Source organism: Oncorhynchus clarkii, chromosome 4 (assembly GCF_045791955.1).
Source record: "Oncorhynchus clarkii lewisi isolate Uvic-CL-2024 chromosome 4, UVic_Ocla_1.0, whole genome shotgun sequence".
NCBI lineage: Eukaryota > Metazoa > Chordata > Actinopteri > Salmoniformes > Salmonidae > Oncorhynchus > Oncorhynchus clarkii.
The window spans coordinates 34,418,847-34,443,866 of NC_092150.1; the positions used below are offsets into that span (position 1 = coordinate 34,418,847).

Genomic DNA, 25,020 nt, shown 5'->3' on the forward strand with positions numbered 1-25,020 from the left:
CCGTGTAAAGTGCATGGTCAGGCTTTGCAAAGCTTCCAAATACTTTCCTCAAGGCCTTGTCTTTGGCCCACCAGCGTGTTTCATCAATTACATCAAGCCGTCTGTGTCTCCTGTCCTCACTGGTTTCCTCCCATAGCTTCATGCGCTTGTAGGAATCTCGAACGAACACTACAATGTTATTCAGTAGTGAGAAAAGGGATTCACTTGCCACAACAACCCCAGTGGTGTCAGTTAGAACAAGGTTGATTACATGTGAGTAACACCATATGTGACTGTACGTACATACCCCAACCAGAAGCCATGGATTACAGGCAACACTCGCACTGAGCTATAGGGTAGAGCTTCCGATTTCAAGATGTGGGACTCTAACCCGGAAGCTTACAAGAAATCCTGCTATGCCCTGCGACGAACCATCAAACAGGCAAAGCTTCAATACAATCTTAATTGAATCATACTACACCAGCTCCATCGCTCGTCTTATGTGGCAGGGCTTGCAAACTATTACAGACTTCAAAGGGAAGCACAGCCGCGAGCTGCCCAGTGACACGAGCCTACCAGACGAGCTAAATCACTTCTATGCTTGTGTCGAGGAAAGCAACACTAAGGCATCCATGAGAGCACCAGCTGTTCCGGACGACTGTGTGATCACTCTCTCCATAGTCGACGTGAGTAAGACTATTAAACAGGTCATCAAACACAAGGCTGCATGGCCAGGCGTATAACCAGGACGTGTGCTCCGGGCATGTGCTGACCAACTGGCAGGTGTCTTCACTGACATTTTCAGCATGTCCCTGATTAATTCTGTAATACCAACATGTTTCAAGCAGACCACTATAGTCCCTGTGCCCAAGAACACCAAGGCAACCTTCCTAAATGACTACAGACCCATACCACTCACGTCCGTAGCCATGAAGTGCTTTGAAAGGCTAGGCATGGCTCACATCACCACCATTATCCCAGAAACCCTAGACACACTCCAATTTGCATACCGCCCAAACAGATCCACAGATGATGCAATCTCTATTGCACTCTACACTGCCCTTTCCCACCTGGACAAAAGGAACACTTATGTGATAATGCTATTCATTGACTACAGCTCAGCGTTCATCACCATAGTACCCTCAAAGTTCATCACTAGGCTAAGGATCCTGGGACTAAACACCTCCCTCTGCAACTGGATCCTGGACTTCTTGACAGACCTCCTCCAGGTGATGAGGGTAGGTAGCAACACATCTGCCATGCTGATCCTCAACACTGGAGCTCCCCAGGGGTGCGTGCTCAGTCCCCTCATGTACTCCCTGTTCACCCACGACTGCATGGCCAGGCAACACCAGCATTAAGTTTGCAGACGACACAACAGTGGTAGGCCTGATCACTGACAATGACGAGACAGCCGATAGGGAGGAGGTCAGAGACCTGGCCGGGTGGTGCCAGAATAACAACCTATCCCTCAACGTAACCAAGACTAAGGAGATGATTGTGGACTACAGGAAAAGGAAGACAGAGCACGCCCCCATTCTCATCGACGGAGCTGTAGTGGAGCAGGTTGAGAGCTTCAAGTTCCTTGATGTCCACATCAACAACAAACTAGAATGGTCCAAACACACCAAGACAGTCGTGAAGAGGGCACGAAAAAGCCTATTCCCCCTCAGGAAATGAAAAATATTTGGCATGGGTCCTGAGATCCTCAAAAGGTTCTACAGCTGCAACATCGAGAGCATCCTGGTACGGCAATTGCTCGGCTTCCGACCGCAAGGCACTACAGAGGGTAGTGCGAATGGCCCCAGTACATCACTGGGGCTAAGCTGCCTGCCATCCAGGACCTCTACACCAGGCGGTGTCAGAGGAAGGCCCTAATAATTGTCAAAGACCCCAGCCACCTCAGTCATAGACTGTTCTCTCTAATTCCACATGGAAAGCGGTACCGGAGTGCCAAGTCTAGGACAAAAAGGCTTCTCAACAGTAATCAAATGGTTACCCGGACTATTTGCAATGTGTGTGTGTGTCCCCCCCAACCCCTCTTTTACGCTACTGCTACTCTCTGTTCATCATATATGTATAGTCACCTTAACCATATCTACATGTACATACTACCTCAATCAGCCTGACTAACCTGTGTATGTATGTAGCCTTGCTACTTTTATTACCTCGCTACTGTTATTACATCCATTTTCTGTTTGTGCTATCTTTGGAGTGGAATACATTGGGAATGACTCATTGAGGGGTTTGTTTTGGGTGATACTGAAAAAATAAGTCAAAATCCTTGGACTGAGGACGGGCAAAATAATCAAATGGATTTTCAGTGCTTTCACTGTCCCTTTCTATTTCCCTGTACTGGGCTCTGAATCTCTCTCTCTCTCTCTGCACATCTGGCTGCTCTGCAGAATGAGATTAACATTGTAAATAACCTCAATTTAAACTTGTATTACTTGTGCAGTCATCGATTGTATGCCCCCCGATTACAGTCCTACTTATAATCTCATAAATAAAGCACATATTAATCTGAAATCATAGCCTACATGTTTAGAGTTTGTGCTCTTTAGTTGTACCTGAAGGTTCCTGCTCGGAGTCTGACTCTGAACTGACCACCATCTCCAGTTCTGCAGGAGCACCTGAAGCCCTAGTGCTGCTGCTTCCTTCTCCACCTTTGCAAAGAAAATACTCTATTATCATAGACACGATCATTAGTGTAATACAGCTCTGGAAAAAATTAAGAGCGGTCTCTTAATTTGGAGTGGCCTCTTAATTTTTCCCAGAGCTGTATATTATTGTAGTAACTTGTAATGCTGGTACTTATGGCTCTAATGGACTTTGTCATTGTCTGTGTTGTGTCACACAGGCTGTGTTACGTTCATGGATTTATTATGGTTAAGTTACTGTAGCCTGTTTCGCTGTACAGTGTATGTGCACTTTCCTTAGCTGATGTGGCATGAGTCATGACCGAATGCTGGCATGTCCATAGTCTAGGTTTACTATTTTTTACTAGTTGCCTTCAATGTCATATTATGATCGCTATGTTGCACTCATTGCTATGATATAATTCCTCCACGAAGACGTAAGACGTGCAAACTGTTTAGCCTACCGGCTGTTGTGTCACTATTATTAGCTAGGCTACTTAGCTAGCCATGCTGGGTGTCGTGTGGGTGTTTTAGCTAGTGTTTTTGACTGACCTGGTCCCTTACTGACGAACATGTCACTTATTTTGCAGCATTTAGCTGCATCTGTGGCAAGGGCCTTCCTCTTTTTTATTCTCTCCCTCTCTGCTCCACCTTCCCTTTTCTGACCATCCATTTTGCTGTGCGAAGCAGATAGATGGTTGCTATGTGCGTCGCGGAGACACCTGATTTCTGTCATTTTTGGCGCCGCACCATCGCGCGGGGACACTGCAGCGAGAGAGTGAGAGTCGTGCCTGATGCGTGGATTCTCCGTCAACTCATTCCTGCTTGCAATATTATCACTGGTCAAGTTGACTATTCCCGGTAGGCCAAAACAACCCTCAGGGCACCGGAAAATGTCCCGGTGCTCCCGACGGCCAGTCTACCGTTGGTGTTGGCGTGCCCTCTTCAGGACTGTCTCGGTGTGATTGGACCATGATATTTTGTTGGTGATGTGGACAGAAAGAACTTAAAATTCTTGATCCGCTCCACTACAGCCCTGTCGATGGTAATGGGGGCGTTTTCGGCCCTCCTTTTCCTGTAACTGACGATCAGCTCCTTTATCTTGCTCACATTGAGGGAGAGGTTGTTTTCCTGGCACCACACTGCCAGGTCTCTGACCTCCTCCCTATAGGCTGTCTCATCGTTACCGTGCTTGGCCACGCAGTCATGGGTGAACAGGGAGTACAGGAGGGGACAGTGTGGCAGATGTGCTGTTGCTGACACTTACCACCTGGGGGTGGCCCATCAGGAAGTCATTGATCCAATTGCAGAGGGAGGTATTTAGTCCCAGGTTCCTTAGCTTAGTGATGATCTTTTTGCGCACTTTGGTGTTGAACGCTGAGCTGTAATCAATGAACAGCATTCTCACATAGATGTTTTTTTTTGTCCAGGTGGGAAAGGGCAGTGTGGAGTGCGACTGATATTGCGTTATCTGTGGATCTTTTGGGGTGGTATGTGAATTGTAGTGGGTCTAAGATGTCTGGGTTAATGGTGTTGATGTGAGCCATGCCCAGCCTTTCAAAGCACTTCATGGCTACCGATGTGAGTGCTATGGGGAGGTAGTCATTTAGGCAGGTTACCTTCGCTTTTTTGGGCACAGGGACTATGGTGGTTTGCCTGAAACATGTAGGTATTATAGACTCGGTCTGGGAGAGGTTGAAAATGTCAGTGAAGGCACTTGCCAGTTTCTCTGTGCATGCCTGCAGTACAAGTCTCGGTCATCTGTCTGGCTCAGAGGTCTTGTGAATATTGACCTGTTTAAAGGTCTTGCTCATATCGGTTATGAAGAGCCTAGTCACACAGTCATCCAGAACAGCTGGTGCTCTCATGCATGCTTCAGTGTTGCTTGCCTCAAAGTAAGCATTTATTTTTTTATTTCACCTTATTTTAACTAAGCAATTCAGTTAAGAACAAATTCTTATTTTCAATGACAGCATAGGAACAGTGGGTTAACTGCCTTGTTCAGGGGCAGAATTACAGATTTGTACCTTGTCAGCTCGGGGATTCAAACTTGTAACCTTTCGGTTACTAGCCCAACACTCTACCACTAGGCTACCCTGCCGCCCGAGGCATTTAGTTCATCTGGTAGGCTCGCGTCACTGGACAGCTCGCAGCTGGGTTTCCCTTTGTAGTCCGTAATAGTTTGCAAGCCCTGCCACATCTGACGAGCGTCAGGGCCAATGTAGTAGGATTGATGCTTTGCTTGTTTGATGGTGCGTCTGAGGGAATAGAAGGATTCTTATAAGCGCCTGGATTTGTGTCCCGCTCCATGAAAGCGGCAGCTCTAGACATTAGCTCGATGCATAATCCATGGCTTCTGGTTGGGATATGTACATACAGTCACTGTGGAGACGACGTCATCGATGCTCTTATTGATGAAGCCGGTGATTGAGATGGTATGCCATTAGATGAATCCCGAAACATTTTCCAGTCTGTGCTAGCAAAATAGTCCTATAGCGTAGCATCCGCGTCATCTGACCATGTCCGTATTGAGTGAGTCACTGGTACTTCCTGCTATAGTTTTTACTTGTAAGCAAGAATCGGGGAGAAAATTGTGGTCAGATTTGCCAAATGGAGGGTGAGGGAGAGCTTTGTATGTGTCTCTGTGTGTGAAGTAAAGGTGGTCTAGAGTTGTTTTTCTCTGGTTGCATGTGACATGCTGTTAGAAATGAGGTAAAATGGATTTAAGTTTGCCTGTCTTTAAGTCCCCGGACACTACGAGTGCCGCTTCTGGATGAGCATTTTCTTGTTTGCTTTTGGCTTTATACAGCTCATTGAGTTCGGTCTTGTGGTGGTAAATAGACAGCTATGAAAAACATAGATTAATTCTCTCTTGTTAGATCATGTGGTTTACAGCTTATCATGCAGTACTCTACCTCAGGCAAGCAAAACCTTGAGATTTCCTTAATATTAGACATCGCGCACCAGCTGTTATTGACAAATAGACACATACCCCCACCCCTCGTCTTACCAGATGTAGCTGTTCTTTCCTGCCGATGCACGGAAAACCCAGCCAACGGTATATTATCTGAATATTATCTTATTCAGCCACGACTCGTGAAACACAAGATAGTCATTGCACCTTGGCCAATAGAACGGATGGTAGAAGCGGGTTACCCACTCGCCAACGAATTCTCACATGGCACCCCGATCTCCGCCCCCTTGTATTGACGTCTTTTCTTCACGCGAATGACTTTGATTTGGGCCTGGTCTCGGAGAAGCAGTATATCCTTTCCGTCGGACTCATTAAAGAAAACATCTTTGACCAGTTCGAGGTGAATAACCACTGTTCTGATATTCAGAAGCTCTTTTCGGTCATAAGAGACAGTAGCAGCAACATTATGTATAAAATAAGTTATAAACAATGCAAAAAAAAAACACACAAAATAGCACAGTTGGTTAGAAACCTGTAAAACAGCAGTCATCCCCTCCGGCGCCATTATTCAGTCAGTGCATTCAACCCAGGCTGTTGTAGTTAAGGACACATTGGTCTTCAAAATAATTGTAATTACAACAAGATATACCTAACTATCTCTGGATAGTGCTAATACAATACTGAGATATTCACAGTAATTTGATGCCAGAGCAATGAAACAGTACAATACAGTAAAAGTGCATATTACAGCGTATTAATGAATACCAGGTGTTTTAGATCGCGTACACTTCTAGAGGCTTAAACAAAGGCTTCCAAACTGGCTGTGATTAAAGATAAAAACAGAGCAAATGGACATGGTTAAATATTCAACAATTTAAAAGTTTAAGACCCACAACCACTCCAATCTCTTTCCTATATGCATTTAATTGTTATGGAATTACTAACAAATATAACTTCAATTGGTACAGGACTCTAATGGGTGCAGCAAATATAGGAACTTAAAATATGTCAATGAGCCAGCGATTCTTTCCTCCCACAATATTTCTCCACAAAGCACCATAAGTTAATGTATGATGCAGTAAATGTATAGCAAAACAGAAAAACAGTACTTTATTGTGGAATTATATTGAAAAGAAATTCAGCAATTGCTAATAGTGAATATTGAATGATATATTACAGCATACTAACTGATATTTGGTGTTTTTAAATAACTTCCAATTTTGAAGCCTTAACAAAGGCTTCTAAACTGACAGTGACTACAGGGAAAATCAAATGACATGGCTAGCCACTCAACCATTAAAGGTTTGAGACTTGCTTCCACACCGATCTGTCCCCTACGTACATTTAATTGTTATGGAACCTCTACTTCATATCACTTAAATTGGTACATCACTCTCACTGGCAGGTGCAACAAATGTAGGCTCTTACAAGACATGCCTCAAAATGTTATTGAGTGAGAAACAACAATACCACACACCCACTGGTGTTCAGAAGGTTGTTGGTGCTCCAAAGATGCCGTATTGGTACTGTGTTCTGAATTACAGTTAATTAATGGGCAGCAATTAGCTAGTAAGGTACTGTAGAGTTTCAGGACAAGGGTTGTAGAATTCCTAAAATACAGTATATTAACGCATTCTGTGGGGGTACAGCTTTCTCACTCACGGGTGAAACAAATACAGTATAGCCTCTTACAAGGCATACCTTAACATATGTTAAGGAGCTAGAGACTCTCCCACCCACAACATGTTCTACAATGCGTCATAATTAATACTGTAAAACATTTTTCAGCATTTTACTGTGCGTTATACAGTGTTTTACTGTTGAAATTACAGGAAGGTCTTACAGTGTGCTGTAACACAAATGTATGGTATTTTACGGTGCAATCGATGATAATCTACTGTATTGAGTTTATACAGTATTATACTGTTGATTAATACAGTAAGTTACTGATAAAATTACAAAACCGGCTAACAACGTATGCGGAACCCAAAGCACTTAGGTATTATGTATTTCTCATCGCTCATACACAGACTACACTATGGATCATCATGTGTCATGGTTTGACAAACGAAATAAAACAGATGTATCACCTGACTCTGTCCCATGTAATTACATGAAATGCATACAACTTGTTTAATTTAATATACAATCTACTGTCTTCCCTAGAAAACGTTTTTGGGGGCATTTACAAAGCATCTATTTGATATTGCAAAACAGCAAATTCTAAGTGTTGTTTTCTAATGTCATGTTGTTTAGATATAGTATGTTTGTATGTATATGTCCTCCACCCACCCATCCATGTGTTCCAGTAGTGGATACGCCTCATCAGAAAGATCATCTCAGCTTTTTCTTGTCCCACTTTTGAGAGCTGTAAACTATTTCCCTTCTCATAGGTGGCATCAACAAACAGTACATGTTTATAGGAGTGTGCAGGTAAACATGTTCAATTTAACTGATGGATCTGAGTCATCTTTGTGCGTTGAGCTGGGTTCAACTAGTATTCGAAACCTTTCAAATTCTTTCAGAGTTTGTTCTATCCTGCCTGGAATGCCAGGCTGTTGCAGTTTTTAAAAAAAAAAATCTTATATTCATCCATTAAGCCAGGCAAGCTCAATGAAGCACATATAAAGTGTTTGGAATGATTTTGAATAGTGTTTGAACCCAGGTCTGGTGCCTTCCTGGGTGGATTCTAGCAGGATATTTGTGTGGAAAAGGTCAAGAACGAGAAACAACAGAACAGTATTCTTGGAACAGATTGCTGGCCATCATAACTCTTTCAGACTGATCACGCGTATGTGCGTGGTTTGTGTTTGTGCATGGGTGGAAATAGGTTTTGCCATGGTTACCATTTCATTGTAACTATACCTTTTTTGTAATGAGCCAGAAGTGTTGGTGAGCTACCAAAGCTTTTATTGCCTTCAACCAGGAGGGAGAGTCCAACCCAACCATTTCGTCTGCAAGTTAGATAAGAGCTGTGGCTTAGACAAGTTAGAGAGCTGTGGCTGTTGGCTATGACTACATAACACCAGTCTAACCGATATTCTATCTTATCTCTGTAGAGAGAAACAGGAGAAGCCAGGAGAGGCTGGAGTCTAATGTGTATGTTTTGCTCTTCCACAGGGAATTTGTGTCTATTTCTGTTGAATTTAGGAGTGCTGTCTGAACGGCTAGATTAACAAAGGCCACCCTTACACAACAATAGGGTTGCATCACCAAATGGCGCCCTAATCCCTATAAAGTGCATAACTTTTTTGCTCTGATGAAAAGTAGCACACTGCGTAGGGAATAGGGTGCCATTTGGGATGTAGCCAAACATCAGTTTATTACCCAGCCTAATGTGATTTTACCTAATGAAGTCACTAATGAAAGTGACTTATCTTCAAAGAACAACAATAGGGTTGCAATAGTACATGAATAGTACATGAATACAATAGTACATGAATAGACACAGCAAATTCTCCAGAGTAATTTTTATTTTATTTTTATGAATCACGACGGATAGTGTGGAGTCTGTGGACCCATATACACACCGGAACAGTGTTAATGGTCCTGAACAGCCATGCTGAAAAGTACATTTTCTCTCCTGGCTAACTACCAGAAAGAATTAAAAGACAGACTGAGTGGACAGGGAGCTAATATTCATGAGCTCGCCTTGACTGGCAGCTCTTTGAAACGCCTATGTCAAGCAACTTGGATGCAGTATTGCAGTAAAATCATCTCAAGCTAATGTGGTGATACCCAAAGCAACTCAAACAACATTGACATTTCATCAGTGATATCAATCTATTTGTATACATCTCCTGTTTGTCACGTCTCTTGTGATGCGATTCAAAGCAACACTGACAGATGTTTTAACTTGATAACTGCATCAGAGTTTTCAATGAACCTTTCCCCCCTATTGTTCCATGCTGGCTGAAGACCTAGCCAGTAACTAGCTGACACCAGACACAGATGAAATGGGAAAGAGACTGTATAAGTAGATGTGATACAGTGCCTTGCGAAAGTATTCGGCCCCCTTGAACTTTGTGACCTTTTGCCACATTTCAGGCTTCAAACATAAAGATATAAAACTGTATTTTTTTGTGAAGAATCAACAACAAGTGGGTCACAATCATGAAGTGGAACGACATTTATTGGATATTTCAAACTTTTTTAACAAATCAAAAACTGAAAAATTGGGCGTGCAAAATTATTCAGCCCCTTTACTTTCAGTGCAGCAAACTCTCTCCAGAAGTTCAGTGAGGATCTCTGAATGATCCAATGTTGACCTAAATGACTAATGATGATAAATACAATCCACCTGTGTGTAATCAAGTCTCCGTATAAATGCACCTGCACTGTGATAGTCTCAGAGGTCCGTCAAAAGCGCAGAGAGCATCATGAAGAACAAGGAACACACCAGGCAGGTCCGAGATACTGTTGTGAAGAAGTTTAAAGCCGGATTTGCATACAAAAAGATTTCCCAAGCTTTAAACATCCCAAGGAGCACTGTGCAAGCGATAATATTGAAATGGAAGGAGTATCAGACCACTGCAAATCTACCAAGACCTGGCCGTCCCTCTAAACTTTCAGCTCATACAAGGAGAAGACTGATCAGAGATGCAGCCAAGAGGCCCATGATCACTCTGGATGAACTGCAGAGATCTACAGCTGAGGTGGGAGACTCTGTCCAGAGGACAACAATCAGTCGTATATTGCACAAATCTGGCCTTTATGGAAGAGTGGCAAGAAGAAAGCCATTTCTTAAAGATATCCATAAAAAGTGTTGTTTAAAGTTTGCCACAAGCCACCTGTGAGACACACCAAACATGTGGAAGAAGGTGCTCTGGTCAGATGAAACCAAAATTGAACTTTTTGGCAACAATGCAAAACGTTATGTTTGGCGTAAAAGCAACACAGCTCATCACCCTGAACACACCATCCCCACTGTCAAACATGGTGGTGGCAGCATCATGGTTTGGGCCTGCTTTTCTTCAGCAGGGACAGAGAAGATGGTTAAAATTGATGGGAAGATGGATGGAGCCAAATACAGGACCATTCTGGAAGAAAACCTGATGGAGTCTGCAAAAGACCTGAGACTGGGACGGAGATTTGTCTTCCAACAAGACAATGATCCAAAACATAAAGCAAATACTACAATGGAATGGTTCAAAAATAAACATATCCAGGTGTTAGAATGGCCAAGTCAAAGTCCAGACCTGAATCCAATCGAGAATCTGTGGAAAGAACTGAAAACTGTTGTTCACAAATGCTCTCCATCCAACCTCACTGAGCTCGAGCTGTTTTGCAAGGAGGAATGGGAAAAAATGTCAGTCTCTCGATGTGCAAAACTGATAGAGACATACCCCAAGCGACTTACAGCTGTAATCGCAGCAAAAGGTGGCGCTACAAAGTATTAACTTAAGGGGGCTGAATAATTTTGCACGCCCAATTTTTCCGTTTTTGATTTGTTAAAAAAGTTTGAAATATCCAATAAATGTCGTTCCACTTCATGATTGTGTTGTTGTTGTTGATTCTTCACAAAAAAATACAGTTTTATGTCTTTATGTTTGAAGCCTGAAATGTGGCAAAAGGTCACAAAGTTCAAGGGGGCCGAATACTTTCGCATGGCACTGTAGATGAATAGGGTAAACTTTTAAATATATTCTTTGACACCCTACAGTAAAATTTTAGCACCAGCGGAGTAGTTATCTTGCTGTATAAACCACGCCCCTCTGCAAACATGCCTTCTCTGATGTTGGTTACAAGACAGTGTTTATTTCAATTAGATAAGAGAATATGTCACGATGTTCCCTTAATAATGAATCCAAGTTATTTGACATTGGTGAGGGGACCAGTCATAGAAGCAACAGTTATTGTTCATACTTTGATCATCATACTTTGATCTGGTCTCATTCAAATATCATCTAATTTTAAAAAAACTTGATTTTTACTTTTTTTTATTACACAATACCATACATATTTCATAAGTCCTTATTTTGAGGGCCTAGTTTTACCATAATAAAGAGTCCTGAAACTCATATATATATATAACTTTGAACAAAAGTATCATATTTCCCATCATGCTCTATAGCAGGTGGATTTTTAGAATTGTTTATTTCCGTATCTATGTTTGTGCATGGTCATTGATTGATTCATTAATTCATTAATATAAATTACTAAACTAATCCAATATGTTACTTGACTTATTGCACACGTTACTGAAATGGTTGTTCCAGTTTAGATGCCTTCGGTCAGTGGTCTCCAATAGTGATGGGAAGTTAGGTGTTTTTCCACATTTGACTCAGTAATGACCAGCGCACGCAGGGCCCCCTACCAGCGAACGATGAACTGAAAACTTAAAATAGTCATAATTCTACAAGCCTCTGGTTCACATATTGTTCACTGTAAGGTGCTTATTGGAGCTGTCGTTTGTGACTGAGACTTGTAAAAGCGTGCATGTGTTGTACAATGTACATGTGTTGATTGCTAGGCATACAAATACGATTATTTGTTGGTACATTTAAAATTAAGTCTAGTTGTTGCTGCAACTTGACTTAGAGGAATGCATTGCTTGAATGCCGTGAGGTTGATAAGCACAATATCGTTCGTGAACTGTAGCCCCCCAAACGATTCATGTTTGAGTTTGTTGAGCAGAGGCTGTGTAAATTTTGGTTACAAAATTCCGGTGACCTCCTGATTGAAGGATTTTGGATTTTCTGTATCCGTTTCTAGGAAAAGTCTAACCAGGATTTCTGGAAAACCTGAACATTTTGGGAAGTTACCAAGCTAACATATGGAATTGATTGAAATACCATGGATAATTTAGTTATTTTGATTATGAATTTTAGGACCAATTTAGGATAACACATCCATAAATGGACAAATAAGAAACCTCAGGAAATATTTGTTTTATGTTGGCACACAACTACCTCCATACTTCAGTTTGTTTATATGTGTTACCTTCAGATTATTCTCGTGACACTTGTGGTGGTTATTGAGAAAAATGGAGTCTCCCCTTTCCATAGAGTGGTCATAATAGTTTGTAGGCCACTACAGATGTTTTCCTGAAAAGACCGATTTTCGTTACTCAAAATGTTCAAGTTGATACAACTCTAATCTGGACCCCTCACAACAGGGTTATTGTTGCTGTTGTTGCTGTTAGAAAGGTTCCTAAAACAAACCCATGCTTTATTCGTTAGAGAAATTTTAAATTGTATTGAGCAGGCTTTCTTTCATGATTTTTTTTTATTTTGACTGGAGCAAGATTGAGCTTAACACTGATGTGGCAACTGCCTGGAAATTATTTCATGATGTTTTTTTCCAAATAGTAAACAAACATGCCCCATTCTGCAGGCTCAAAGTTAGTGGGCGGGATAATCCATGGTTTTCTTCTGAGCTGTCTTGTATTATTCAAAAACGTAATCTAGCCTGGGCTAAAGCAAGGAAATCATGTTCTGATGCTGATTGGCTTCTTTTTAGGCAGCTACCAAACAAGTGTTCTTTTCGTCTCAGAAAGGCCAAGTCCGAATATTTTATGTCTGTTATCACCTATAACCTGAATGACCCTAGAAAGTTTTGGAAGGCTACTAAGTCTATGTCTGGTAACAGTAATGTTAATGAATTACCTTCATGGGTATTGAAGGAGTCTGTTGCTGTATATGACAAAACTGAAATTCTGAATTGTTTCAATTAGCACTTTGTATCATCTGGTAGGCTGTTTGAGTAGTCTCTGTCTCTGTACAACCCTGTGTGGATAAACCGGTTAGAGCTGGTCAAACTTTTAACTTTTTGCCATTCTCAGTGCAGGAGGTACATAAAGCCCTGAAATCCTTAGAACAGAGAAAGCCTGCAGGTCCTGATCTTCTTGATCCCTGTTTTTTAAATCTGTCAGCTCATTTCATAGCTGAACCACTTACATATCTGTTCAATTGAATCCTGGAATGTAATGAAATTCCAAAGATCTGGAAATAAGCATTTGTCCTACCACTTTTAAAAGGGGGAGATACAACTCTTAAATACATATAGGCCAATCTCAAAGCTCTCACCCCTGGTGAAAATACTTAAATCCCTTGTGAGTGAACAGCTAAAAGAGTTTTTATTTATTAACTCTATTTTATCAATCTACCAATCGGGCTTCAGGAAGAAGCATAGCACAATTACAGCAGCCACGAAGGTTTTCAATTATTTCACTGAATCTCTTGACAAAAACAGCATTGGGTCTCATTTTTTATTGATCTCTCTAATGCCTTTGATACAGTTGATCATGCTATACTGAGGCAGAGATTATTGAGCGTTGGTCTTTCGGAGCATGCAGTTGCATGGTTTGCTAACGATATGTCTGATAGAACTCAGTGCACTCAATTTGATGGGCTCATGTCTGTTAAATTGTCTGTCTGTAATGATGTGCCCCGGGGCTCTGTACTTGGTCCCCTCTTCTCCACTATTTGTATAAATAATTTAGACAAAAATGTGCAAAAGGCGCAACTTTACTTTTATGCTGATGATACTGTTATTTATTGTAACTTACAAAAAAAATTAAACTGAAGTTGAGATTTTATTTTAGGAATAAAGCCTGTTTTTCTTTTGAAGCCAGAAGGAGGCTAGTGTCAGCTACCTTTATGCCTATACTAGACTATGGGGGTATTTTAGATATGAATGCATCCACTCAGTGTTTGATATCAATTGACACCTTGTCAATCGTAGGCTCAGTCACTGGTATACTTTTATTTACAAAGCCATTTTGGGTTTACCACCATTTTTTGGGGAACATTTTTATTGTTTACAAATGTGGCGGGTTCTCTCTTCTTTCGCAGGACTTTATCCTGAGAATGTTTGTTTTTTTAACAGAATTTGGTAAAATGGCTTTCATGTACTCTGCGCCATCGGCTTCGAACGCCTTACATAATGTTTTTAATCTGGAAGAATTTGTCCCGATTGGAGTTTCTAATCATTGATGCAGAATTTCGAGACAGATTCTCTGACCTGTCAATGTTTTAAATTTGCTGTTTTATGATTTTGTTATACTCTTGTGAATTATATGTTTTTTACTAGATTACCTGTAGTTTTTCATGTTATCTGTCTGTAATTGTGTAATAACTTGAAGCTGCCTATCTTTGTCAGGATGCTCTTGAAAAAGAGATTTCAAATCTCAATTAGCCCTTCCTGGTTAAATAAAAAAATAACAAAATTCAACTCTTACCCTATGAGGTCCGGAGCCTGCTGGTTTTGCTGTTCTACCTGATAATGAATTGCACCAACCTGGTGTCCCAGGTCTAAATCAGTCCCTGATTAGAGGGGAACAATGACTTTGAGGTCCATAGTTGAGATTGAGGGAACTAGAGAGTCACAGTGACTCTATCGGTTTTAGCAATGACTACAAAATCACTTTAAGTAAATGTTCTCTGATATTTTACAGCACCTTCAGAAAGTATTCATGCCCTTGACTTATTCCACATTTTGTTGTGTTACATCCTGAATTCAAAATGGATTAAATAGATGTACTTATTTCACCCATCTACACACAATACCCGATAATGACAAGGTGAAACATGTTTTCTGAAATATTTGCTTATTTATTGAAAATGAAATACAGAAATATCTCATTAACATACAGTACCGGTCAAAAGTTTGGACACACCTGCTCATTCAAGGGTTTTTCTTTATTTTTACTATTTTCTACATTGTAGAATAATAGTGAAGACATCAAAACTATGAAATAACACATCTGGAATCAAAATATATTTTATATTTGACATTCTTTAAAGTAGCCACCCTTGCCTTGATGACAGCTTTGCAGGCTTTTGACATTCTCTCAACTAGCTTCACCTGAAATGCTTTTGCAACAGTATTGAAGGAGTTCCCACATATGCTGAAGACTTGTAGGCTGCTTTTCCCTCACTCTGCGGTCCAACTCATCCCAAACCATCTCAATTTGGTTGATGTCGGGTGATTGTAAAGGCCAGGTCATCTAATGCTAGCACTCCATCACTCCACTTCTTGGTCAAATAGCCCTTACACAGCCTGGAGGTATGTTGGGTCATTGTCCTGTTGAAAAACAAATGATAGTCCCACAGCGCAAACCAGATCGGATGGCATATTGCTGCAGAATGCTGTGGTAGCACAAGAGTATGCTGGTTGTGTCCCTTGAATTCAAAATAAATCACTGACAGTGTCACCAGCAGAGCACCACCACACCATCACACCTTCTTCTCCATGCTTCACGGTGGGAACCACACATGCTGAGATCATCCGTTCACCTACTCTGCGTCTCAGGAAGACACAGTGTCTGGAACCAAAAATCCCAAATATGGACTCATCAGACCAAAGGACAGTTTTCCCCCGGTCTAATGTCCATTGCTCGTGTTTCTTGGCCCAAGCAAGTATATTCTTCTTATTGGTGTACTTTAGTAGTGGTTTCTTTGCAGCAATTCGACCATGAAGACCTGATTCACGCAATCTCCTCTGAACAGTTGATGTGTATGTTACTTGAACTCTGTGAAGCATTTATTTGGGCTGCAATCTGAGGCGCAGTTAGCTCCAATGAACTTATCCTCTGCAGCAGAGGTAACTCTGGGTCTTCCATTCCTGTTTCATCATATCGCTTGATGGTTTTTGCGACTGCACTTGAAGAAACTTTCAAATTTCTTGATATTTTCCGCATTGACTGACCTTCATGTCTTAAAGTAATGACAGACCGTCGTTTCTCTTTGCTTATTTGAGCTGTTCTTGCCACAATATGGTAATAATTGAAATGCATTCCAGGTGACTACCTCATGAAGCTGGTTGAGAGAATGCCAAGAGTGTGCAAAAATGTCATCAAGGCAAAGGGTGGCTACTTTGAAGAATCTCAAATATAAAATATATTTTGATTTGTTTAACACTTTTTAGGTTACTACATGATTTTGTATGTGTTATTTCATAGTATTGATTTCTTCACTATTATTCTACAATGTAGAAAATTGTAAAAAATACATAAAAATAAAGAAAAACCCTTGAATGAGTTGGTTTGTCCAAACTTTTGACTGGTACTGTATGTAAATTAGATATGTCTCTATTTCATTTTCAATACATTGAATTTTTTTTCTTCTAAAAACATGTTTTCACTTTGTCATTATATGGTATTGTGTGTCAATGGGTGAGAATCATTATCATTATCAGGCTGTAACACAACCTATTGTGGAATAAGTTGATGAGCATGACTACTTTCTGAAGGCACTGTAAGTGCAATGGGTTTAATGACCACATTGACATTTATAGTATTGGCTAATATCTAAGGTGATTGAAATAGTAGGAAACAGAGAAAGTCGGGATATATAACTACAACCTTCAAGACTGCCCAAAGGTTCAATTTGGTGTGACTGTCATTGTGCAATGCTTTGCATCATCATCATCATCACTTAGCCTACCCATTGTCTTGAGTCTCCAAGTTTCATCACTGCAAGTTAAAAGGCCATACAATTTATATTATGCACAAGGTCACATCATTTTATACTTAACTGTGGGAAAGGGGCAGAAATACCTGTCATGTTGATATGCTTTTCTGTTTGCTTACATGACTGGTTTCACATTTGGCCACTGGCGACCCTTCATTCAAGGCAGTTGGGGCAGCGCCCACCTGTTTTGAGCCCCACCTGTTTAGCTGTTTTGCATGTTATTTTGGCATTAAAATGTGTCACATATCAGTTTGCAAAAAATGAAAAAGTGAATTTGAGTTAACGAAGTCGCATACAAACATGGTCTCTTTTTTGCTTTCTTGAGTAAGGCAGCTCCAAAATGCAGGTGTTTCAGCCCAGCTCCATACTTACTGTGGTGGTCGGGCCGCCAGCGGGAAATAATACGGAGCGTAGGGGTTGGTAATGTTTTCTAGTTGCGCCGTGACTGGCTCAGTGTTCTGTCACTCATGGGGACACTACATCACCGACAATTCTAGCCCCTTGGGTGCTGCCATAGAGTTACGTTAGAAGTAGCCATCCAAGAAGGCTCAAAGTCATTGGCCACAGACAAAATGACGTCAAATCATGTTATATTCAGTTCTCTGCTGTCAATGACTGGAACGAATTGCAAAAATCACAGAAGCTGGAGACTCATATCTCCCTCACTATCTTTATGCACCAGCTGTCAGAGCAGCTCACAGATCACTGCACTGCAACATAGCCCATCTGTAAATAGCCCATCCATCATCATCATCCCCATACTGTTATTTATTTTATTTATTTTGCTCCTTTGCATCCCAGTATCCCTACTTGCACACCCATCTTTTGCACATCTATCACTCCACTGTTTAATTGCTATATTGTAATTATTTCGCTGCAGGCGTGCTGAGGAACGTGACACCAGTCCGGTGTCACCTGCACCAGTTTCACGCATCTGGCCTCCAGTGCACCTCCCCAGTCCGGTATATCCTGTGTCTCCTCCACGCACTCGCCCTGAAGTGTGTGTCACCGTTCCGGTACGTCCTGTACCTGCTCCTCACACTCTCCCTCAAGTGCGCCTTCTCAGTCAGGTACGTCCAGGTCTCCAGTGCGCATACACAGCCCAGTACGTCCTGTGCTAGCTCACCGTGCGAAGTGTGTCATTGTTCCGGTACAATTTGTGCCGGTTCTATGCACCAGGTCTACAGTGCGCCTCCACAGCCCAGTACATCCTGTGCTAGCTCCCCGCGCTCACCGTGCGAAGTGTGTCATTGTTCCGGCACCATCTGTGCCAGCTCTACGCACCAGGTCGCCAGTGCGCTTCCACAGCCCAGTACGTCCTGTGCCTCCTCCTTGCACTCTCCCTGAAGTGCCTGTCCCCAGTCCAGTATATCCTGTGCCGGAGTCTTCTTCGGCGCCGTTGCCCGGTCCGGGTGCGACGTTCAACCCAGCTCCATGGCCAGGGCCCTCCTCTGCGCCAAGCCCAGTCCGGGCACGTCGTTCTACCCGGCTCCATGGCCGGACCCGTGGTCTGTGTGGGTACTTCGCCCCGCTCCACCGACGCTAGATGGGGGGGTCACGCCCTGACCACAGAGAGCCTTTTATATTCTCTATGTTGGTTAGGTCAGGGTGTGACTAGGGTGGGTTATCTAGGTTGGTTTATGTCTATGTTGGCCTGGTATTGTTCCCAATCAGAGGCAACTGATTATCGTTGTCTCTGATTGGGGATCATATATAGGCAGCCATTTCCCCACTGTTTTTTTTGTGGGATCTTGTTTTGAGTTACCTCCTCTTATGTTACGGTTCGTTGTTTGTTTAGTTTTTTAGTTTTTTGTAAGTTTCACAAAATAAAGATGTGGAACTCGGAGCACGCCGCGCCTTGGTCCGTCTCTACACACAGCCGTGACAGTTAGGGTCAAGGTTAAGGTTATGGTTGGGGGGCTTGGTAGAGTGCACACAGACAGGTGGTCTGGTCTTCTCTACTCTATCTAGGTGGCCTCAGATCTGAGTGACAACATGGATATCCTGGGAAGGTGACACCAGGGGACAGTTCTCACATACCACCAGCAGAAAAGGCCAGACTGGGTTCAGTCTCTGTTACCAAGTCTTTTGATCTTATTTTTCTTCATCTTCTGACTGACCTGAAATACGAGCCCTGGTTCTTGTTGGTGGGTCACATCATTTAGTTTTAATTAAACCCTGACCCTGTTTTGGTCCGCCCATGCACTGTTCTCCAGCAGAGTGTGTCTGTGCAATCTCAGGTTCCACAACCTGTTTCTACTGACTCTGCATCATGGCTGCTACAACGCTGACCTAGAAAATGTATTTACTTGAAAACGGAAGACACTTTCAGATGAAAAACATTTAACACTTTACTTGATACCCAGTGTCATAACATGTTATGACATGGTAATAAACATGTCATGATATGTCATAAAAGCTGACATAACGTGTCATAATATGGTGATAACACTGTCATGACACGTATAATTACACCTGTCGTGACATACATTGCGTTATTCTATAGCTGGTCATGACACCTACATAAGAGGGTCAAAACCAACATTTACTCAAATTACTTTTTTCCCTGCCAATAAGTTTTCTTTCGGTTGAAAGTTTGTTTCTAGAATCCTTTGCAGTCGTGTTTTTCTCATTATATTTTTAAATAACTTGTAGAAAATACACTTTATGGCATTGTCATAAAGAATAATGATCATCCTGTGTCATTTTTTTATACATATTTTTTATCCCCACCCTCCTCTTCGGAGGACACATTATCTTATTTTGTTTTTAAAGCTTTTCAGCTACATAAACTGTACATACAGTACCAGTCACAAGTTTGGACACACCTACTCAGTCAAGAGTTTTTCTTTATTTGTACTTTTTTTTTTACATTGTAGAATAATAGTGAAGACATAAAAACCATGAAATAACACATATGGAATCATGTAGTAACCAAAAAAGTGTTAAACATATCCAAATGTATGCTATATTTGAGATTCCTCAAAGTAGGCACCCTTTGCCATTTACAGATGGCATACAAGTTTGTTGTCAAGTCACATGAAAGTTCATGTGTTCGAGAAGGCATTTCTGCCAAAAAAAAACACACATTTTGATTAAAAACAAAAGTTTATATTCAAACATATCTCCTGTGAAGTAATGCCCCGTGACATACGCCTAGTTTCCTGAAATGGATCACATTTGATGTGCATAGTACTTTTATATACAGCAATCACATAACAATAATACATTACCAAACATAAACTCTTTAATCCCGCCCCTCAGCCACTCTCAGCCCATCCCAACTATCACCATAGACCACCCTCATTTGGTTTCCATGTACCATATATTTTTCATTTGTGCTGTGATGTTTACATACATTCATTATGAATCTTTCTATTTGCATAGTATCCACAGATTGTGAGCTAAAGATGAAAACCTTGCCTACAATATTATTATATTATTGATTGATTGACTATGGCTTTCCAAATCGCCCAACACTGCTATTTGTAAGGATCATTTTAAGTAAATGTTGTGATATTTCTGAACTTGTGACCAGAAACAATCTACATGGGGGCAATACCAAAATAAATGACCAAGTGATTCTGTCTCTTCACAGCAAAATCTACAGAGCTGAGAACCTGTGTCATTTTACTTGGTTGGACTAAGGAAATACACTTTATGACACCGTCAAGATGATAATCATATAAGAAAACATAAGATAAGCATATCACATACATGTCCTTATATCAGTTCTCAGTCAAAAAGAGGGTGTCTTGTCCTGCTCCTGAAATCTGCTCCTGCATTCATCCCAGTCGGCAGCAACAGAGCACTGGGGTAGGTGCATATCTGATATGAATGTGTGCACGATTACAATGATAATTGAATATGGTCAATATTTTGTTATTTTCTGAAAACATGCTCTTGACATGTAGGCTATAGTGTAATGGAATGTTTTACCATGTGTGGTAGGTTATGTGGGCTTTGAAACACGTATGTAGGTGTCAGAACCAGCCATAAAATAACTACCATGGTAGGTTTTGTGGGTTTTTAACACTTTTATGTGGATGTCATAACCAGCCATAAAATAACCAGCCATAAAATCAGGCCCAATTGTTTCTGAGCTAATAGCCGGCGGGCCAGAACATAATTAGCAAATAATATTAGCACAATTAATAGGCCTACACTACAAATTGAACAACATTTTTAACACATCTGATTAGTACCACTGGTCATCACAGTGAGCCAGTCTCCCAGCCTAACCAGGCATCTGCCCAGGTCAGCGATGCGCTACTGTCCCTTCCAGAGAAGTATGACGGTACTTCATCGAAATGCTGTGGCTTCCTACTCCAGTGCTCCCTCTATTTCACCCATCAGACGGGAACCCCCACCATCGAGAGGTCGAAGGTTGCCACTGTCATTTCCCTGCTAACCGGGCGGGCGTTGGAGTGGGCTACGGCTGTTTGGGAGAGGGGAGAGGAGGAGGTGGGTTCTTATAAGAGGTTCATGGCTCTGTTCAGAGCGGTCTTCAACCATCCTCCAGAGGCCAGAGAGGGAGGTGAGTGACTTCTCCAACTCCAGCAGGGTGCCCAAACTGCTGCGAAGTATGCCCTCACCTTTTGTACTGTGGCAGCCTCCAGTGGATGGAATGAGCCTGCGATCCGCACTCTCCTCCAGAGAGAAATGCATGATGAGGTCCAGACAGAGTTGGCGTGTCGGGATGACAACCTATCCACTCATCGCGATGGCCATCCGTCTGGATAACCTTCTTCGGGAGCCACGGTGCCACCTCACCACTCGCCTCCCTCCTTTGGCTGTAGTGAGGCAGAGCCTGAAACCGTGGAGTTAGGAGCCACATACCTCTCCCAGGCAGAGCGGCGTCGCCGGAGACTGCTGGGGTTATGTCCCTATTGCGGCCAGGAGGGGCACCAGCTTAAGTGGTGTCCAGTGCGTGCCAACCCAGAGTCCACTAGGGCAGAGGGCCCACATGAGTATTCATCATCGTGTTCCGCCAAACCCTTTCTAATTCCCATTTCACTGGCTGGCTGTCCCTCAGGTGTTGTCTCTACAGCTCTAGTGGAGGCTGGTGCCACGAGAATTTCATCAACCAGGCCCTCGCCTCCTCCCTGAACATAACTTCGTACCTCTCCTTTCCTTTTCCGGTGCAAGCCCCGGACCATTGAGATCTGGCACAATCACACACATCACAGCACCACTCACCCTCACTGTGGTACCCATGCACCAGGAAAGCCTTCCATTCCTCATCAACACTGCACCCGTACACAAAATCATCCTCGGCCTCCCTTGGCTCCAACGTCATAACCCTACCATCTCCTGGTTGAGGATGAAAATCACCTCCTGGGGTCCATGATGCCGGAAGACCTGCTTTCCCGTACCTTGTGGTTCCATGCCGGTTGAGAGTCCTGTAAGTACCCTCCAGCCCATCCATCATTCCTCCGGTATCTTTGGCCCTGCATTTTTTGGATGTAGATGTGGACTTCCACCAGGTTCTGGAGAGGGAAACTGCTCCTGCTACCTGCCCTCCAGAATGCATCAATGTTCCAACAGGGGTAAGAGATCTGCTGAGAACCTGGGCACACACATCCCTCGCCACTCGACACCCAGGTATCACCCGCACTATCCAATCCCTCTCCAATAAATACTGGTGGTCCACCTTGGTGCAGGACATCACCCGCTATGTCAACTCCTGCTCCATATGTGCCCAAACCAAATCTCCCTGGCACGCTCCAGCAGGGAAACCACTTCCCCTTCCCGTGCCTCAGTGGACTTGGTCCTATTTGTCTGTAGACTTCGTTACCGGTCTCCCCCAGTCTGATGGTTTCACCACTGTTATGGTTGTTGTGGACAGATTCTCCAAATCCTGCCATTTTATCCCTCTCCCTGGTCTCCATACCTCTCTCCAGGTCGCTGATGCCCTATTCAGCAGGTCTTCCGGCACTATGGCCTTCCGGAGGACATCATCTCCGACTGTGACCTCAGTCCAACGTGGAGGTGGAGAGGACCAACCAGGAGCTGGGGAGGTTCCTAAGGAATCACTGCCAGAACCGACAGGGGAGTTGGCCCGGTTCCTTCCCTGGACAGAGTGCGCCCAGAACTCACTTCGTTACTCCTCCACCGGGCTGACACCTACCAGTGCATCTTGGGATATCAACCGACCCTGGCTCCATGGACTCTGAGCCAGACCGAGGCCCCTGCAGTGGACAAGTGGTTCCGTTTGCCATCAGAAGGATCAGGCAGGCTGCCACCACAGTGAGGCTCCCGTGTTCCATCCTGGTGATCGGGTCTGGATCTCCACCAGGAACCTCCCACCCCGCCTGCCCTCTGCCAGAAGCTGAGCCCCCGGTTTGTGGGGCCCTTCAAAGTCTTCCGGAGGGTCAATGAGGTAATTTACTGTTTACAACTCCCGACCAACTACCCGATCTCACCCTCTTTTCGTGTTTCCTTCCTCAGGCCGGTGTTTCCTGGTCCCCTGGCTGATGCCGTCCCCCGTGACACCCCTCCGCCTCCCCTGGACATTAATGGGATCCCTGGCTATGCTGTCAGGTCTCTACTGAACCCCTGGCGTCATGGGGGTCAGCTTCAGTACCTGGTGGACTGGGAAGGGTACAGCCCAGATTTGGACTTGTCATTTGTAAGGTTACTGCACTTCAGCACAACGAAGAAACGACAGGCAGAAGGACCAGGCCTTAGCATTGTCACAGAGGTGATGGAAGATTTCATCAAGCAGCTGAGGGACAACTTCTCCACCAGATTTGAAGACTACAGCATGCCCAAGGATATCATTGTCTTTGTCCGTGATCCTCTCACAGTCCGCCCAGGTGGAGAATTCTCCTCCCTTGCTAAGAAAACGATACCCTTCCTCGATAAGGCCGCAATTCAAACTGAGCTGATTGAATTCCAGACATTGAGCCAAATCAGTGATGCGCTCAGGAGTGCTGAGTTCTTGTGTGCGTTTTGGGTGGCATGCTCAGAGGAATACAGCACCATAAAGAAACTGGCATTTTATGTGCTAACAATGTTTGGATCGACTTGTGATACTTACGATACTGCAAGCCCTCCTTTTCCTCTATGAACGCAATCAAGACTCATGAGAGTAACTGGCTTTTTAACTCAATTGAGGACTGCCTGGGCATTAAAATCACATCCTTCTCACCCGACATCCACAAGATCGTATTTCCCTCCACAAGAAGGGAAATGCAACTTTTCCCATTAAGTAAGTAAGTAAAGTGCTTATCCAGAGATATTTAGGAGTCATGCTGACAGTATTTTCTGTTTATTCTGTCATTACAGATGCAAGCTATTCCGAGACTACCGATACAGACATTCAGACAGAGACGTCACCATGTCGGTTGTTACATTTTTGACCAGTTGCAATTGTAGGCCTAATTTTAAAAATCCCTCTTCTATTAAAAAAATACATATATTAAATTAGACCATATTTTTTTTCTTGTGAAAGATACTGCTAAGACACATAGTCTATCTCAGCCAGTTAAGTTATTTTATATAGGCCTAGGCTCGTAAAAAATATACTCCAATTAAGCCCACTTTTTGTTTGTAAAGTCAAATTAAAATGAAGATTATTGTTAAAATGAGTTACTCATCTGGTGTGGTTTTTCTCCATCTGTTGCTGTGCGCCACTTGCAAAATAAGTTATCTATATTTGCATCACCAGCTGCTGTTCACCTCCTATTGATTGCACTGTGTTTGCAGCTTTACGTTTCAGCACCACATAATGGTCCACTGCCTGCTTTATTAGTTGCCTGTCTCCTGCATTTTTTCTCCTCTTGAATTAAGATCAAATGTAACTTTTGCATTATTTAGGCAGGCTAACGTCCTTCTTGGGACATTGCATTTGGGACTTTTTGCATCTTGGGTCCGAGATGTTTTTATAATGACATTTCTTTTTATGCAAAAAATATTGATAATTTATTTGGTGGGTTATGGGGGGGACAAATAATATTGCTGGCAGGCCAGATTTGGCCCTTGAGCTGCCAGTTCGGGAACCCTGACATACACAGTTCACATCTACAGTAGGGACAGAAGACAGAGAAACAGGTGGTCTGGTCACTACAAG

At 42.8% G+C, this 25,020-nt stretch overlaps 1 protein-coding gene across 1 annotated transcript in view; it reads left to right on the forward strand.

Moving 5' to 3' along the window:
- The window catches only part of LOC139406747 (CMP-N-acetylneuraminate-beta-1,4-galactoside alpha-2,3-sialyltransferase-like), a 109,648-nt gene extending 91,697 nt beyond the window's left edge, over positions 1-17,951 (forward strand). The window contains exon 11 of the mRNA XM_071149744.1: positions 17,827-17,951. Coding sequence (XP_071005845.1) covers positions 17,827-17,835 — 9 coding nt within the window. The 3' untranslated portion in view covers positions 17,836-17,951. The remainder of the gene's footprint in view (positions 1-17,826) is intronic.
- Positions 17,952-25,020: the final 7,069 nt, after the last annotated feature.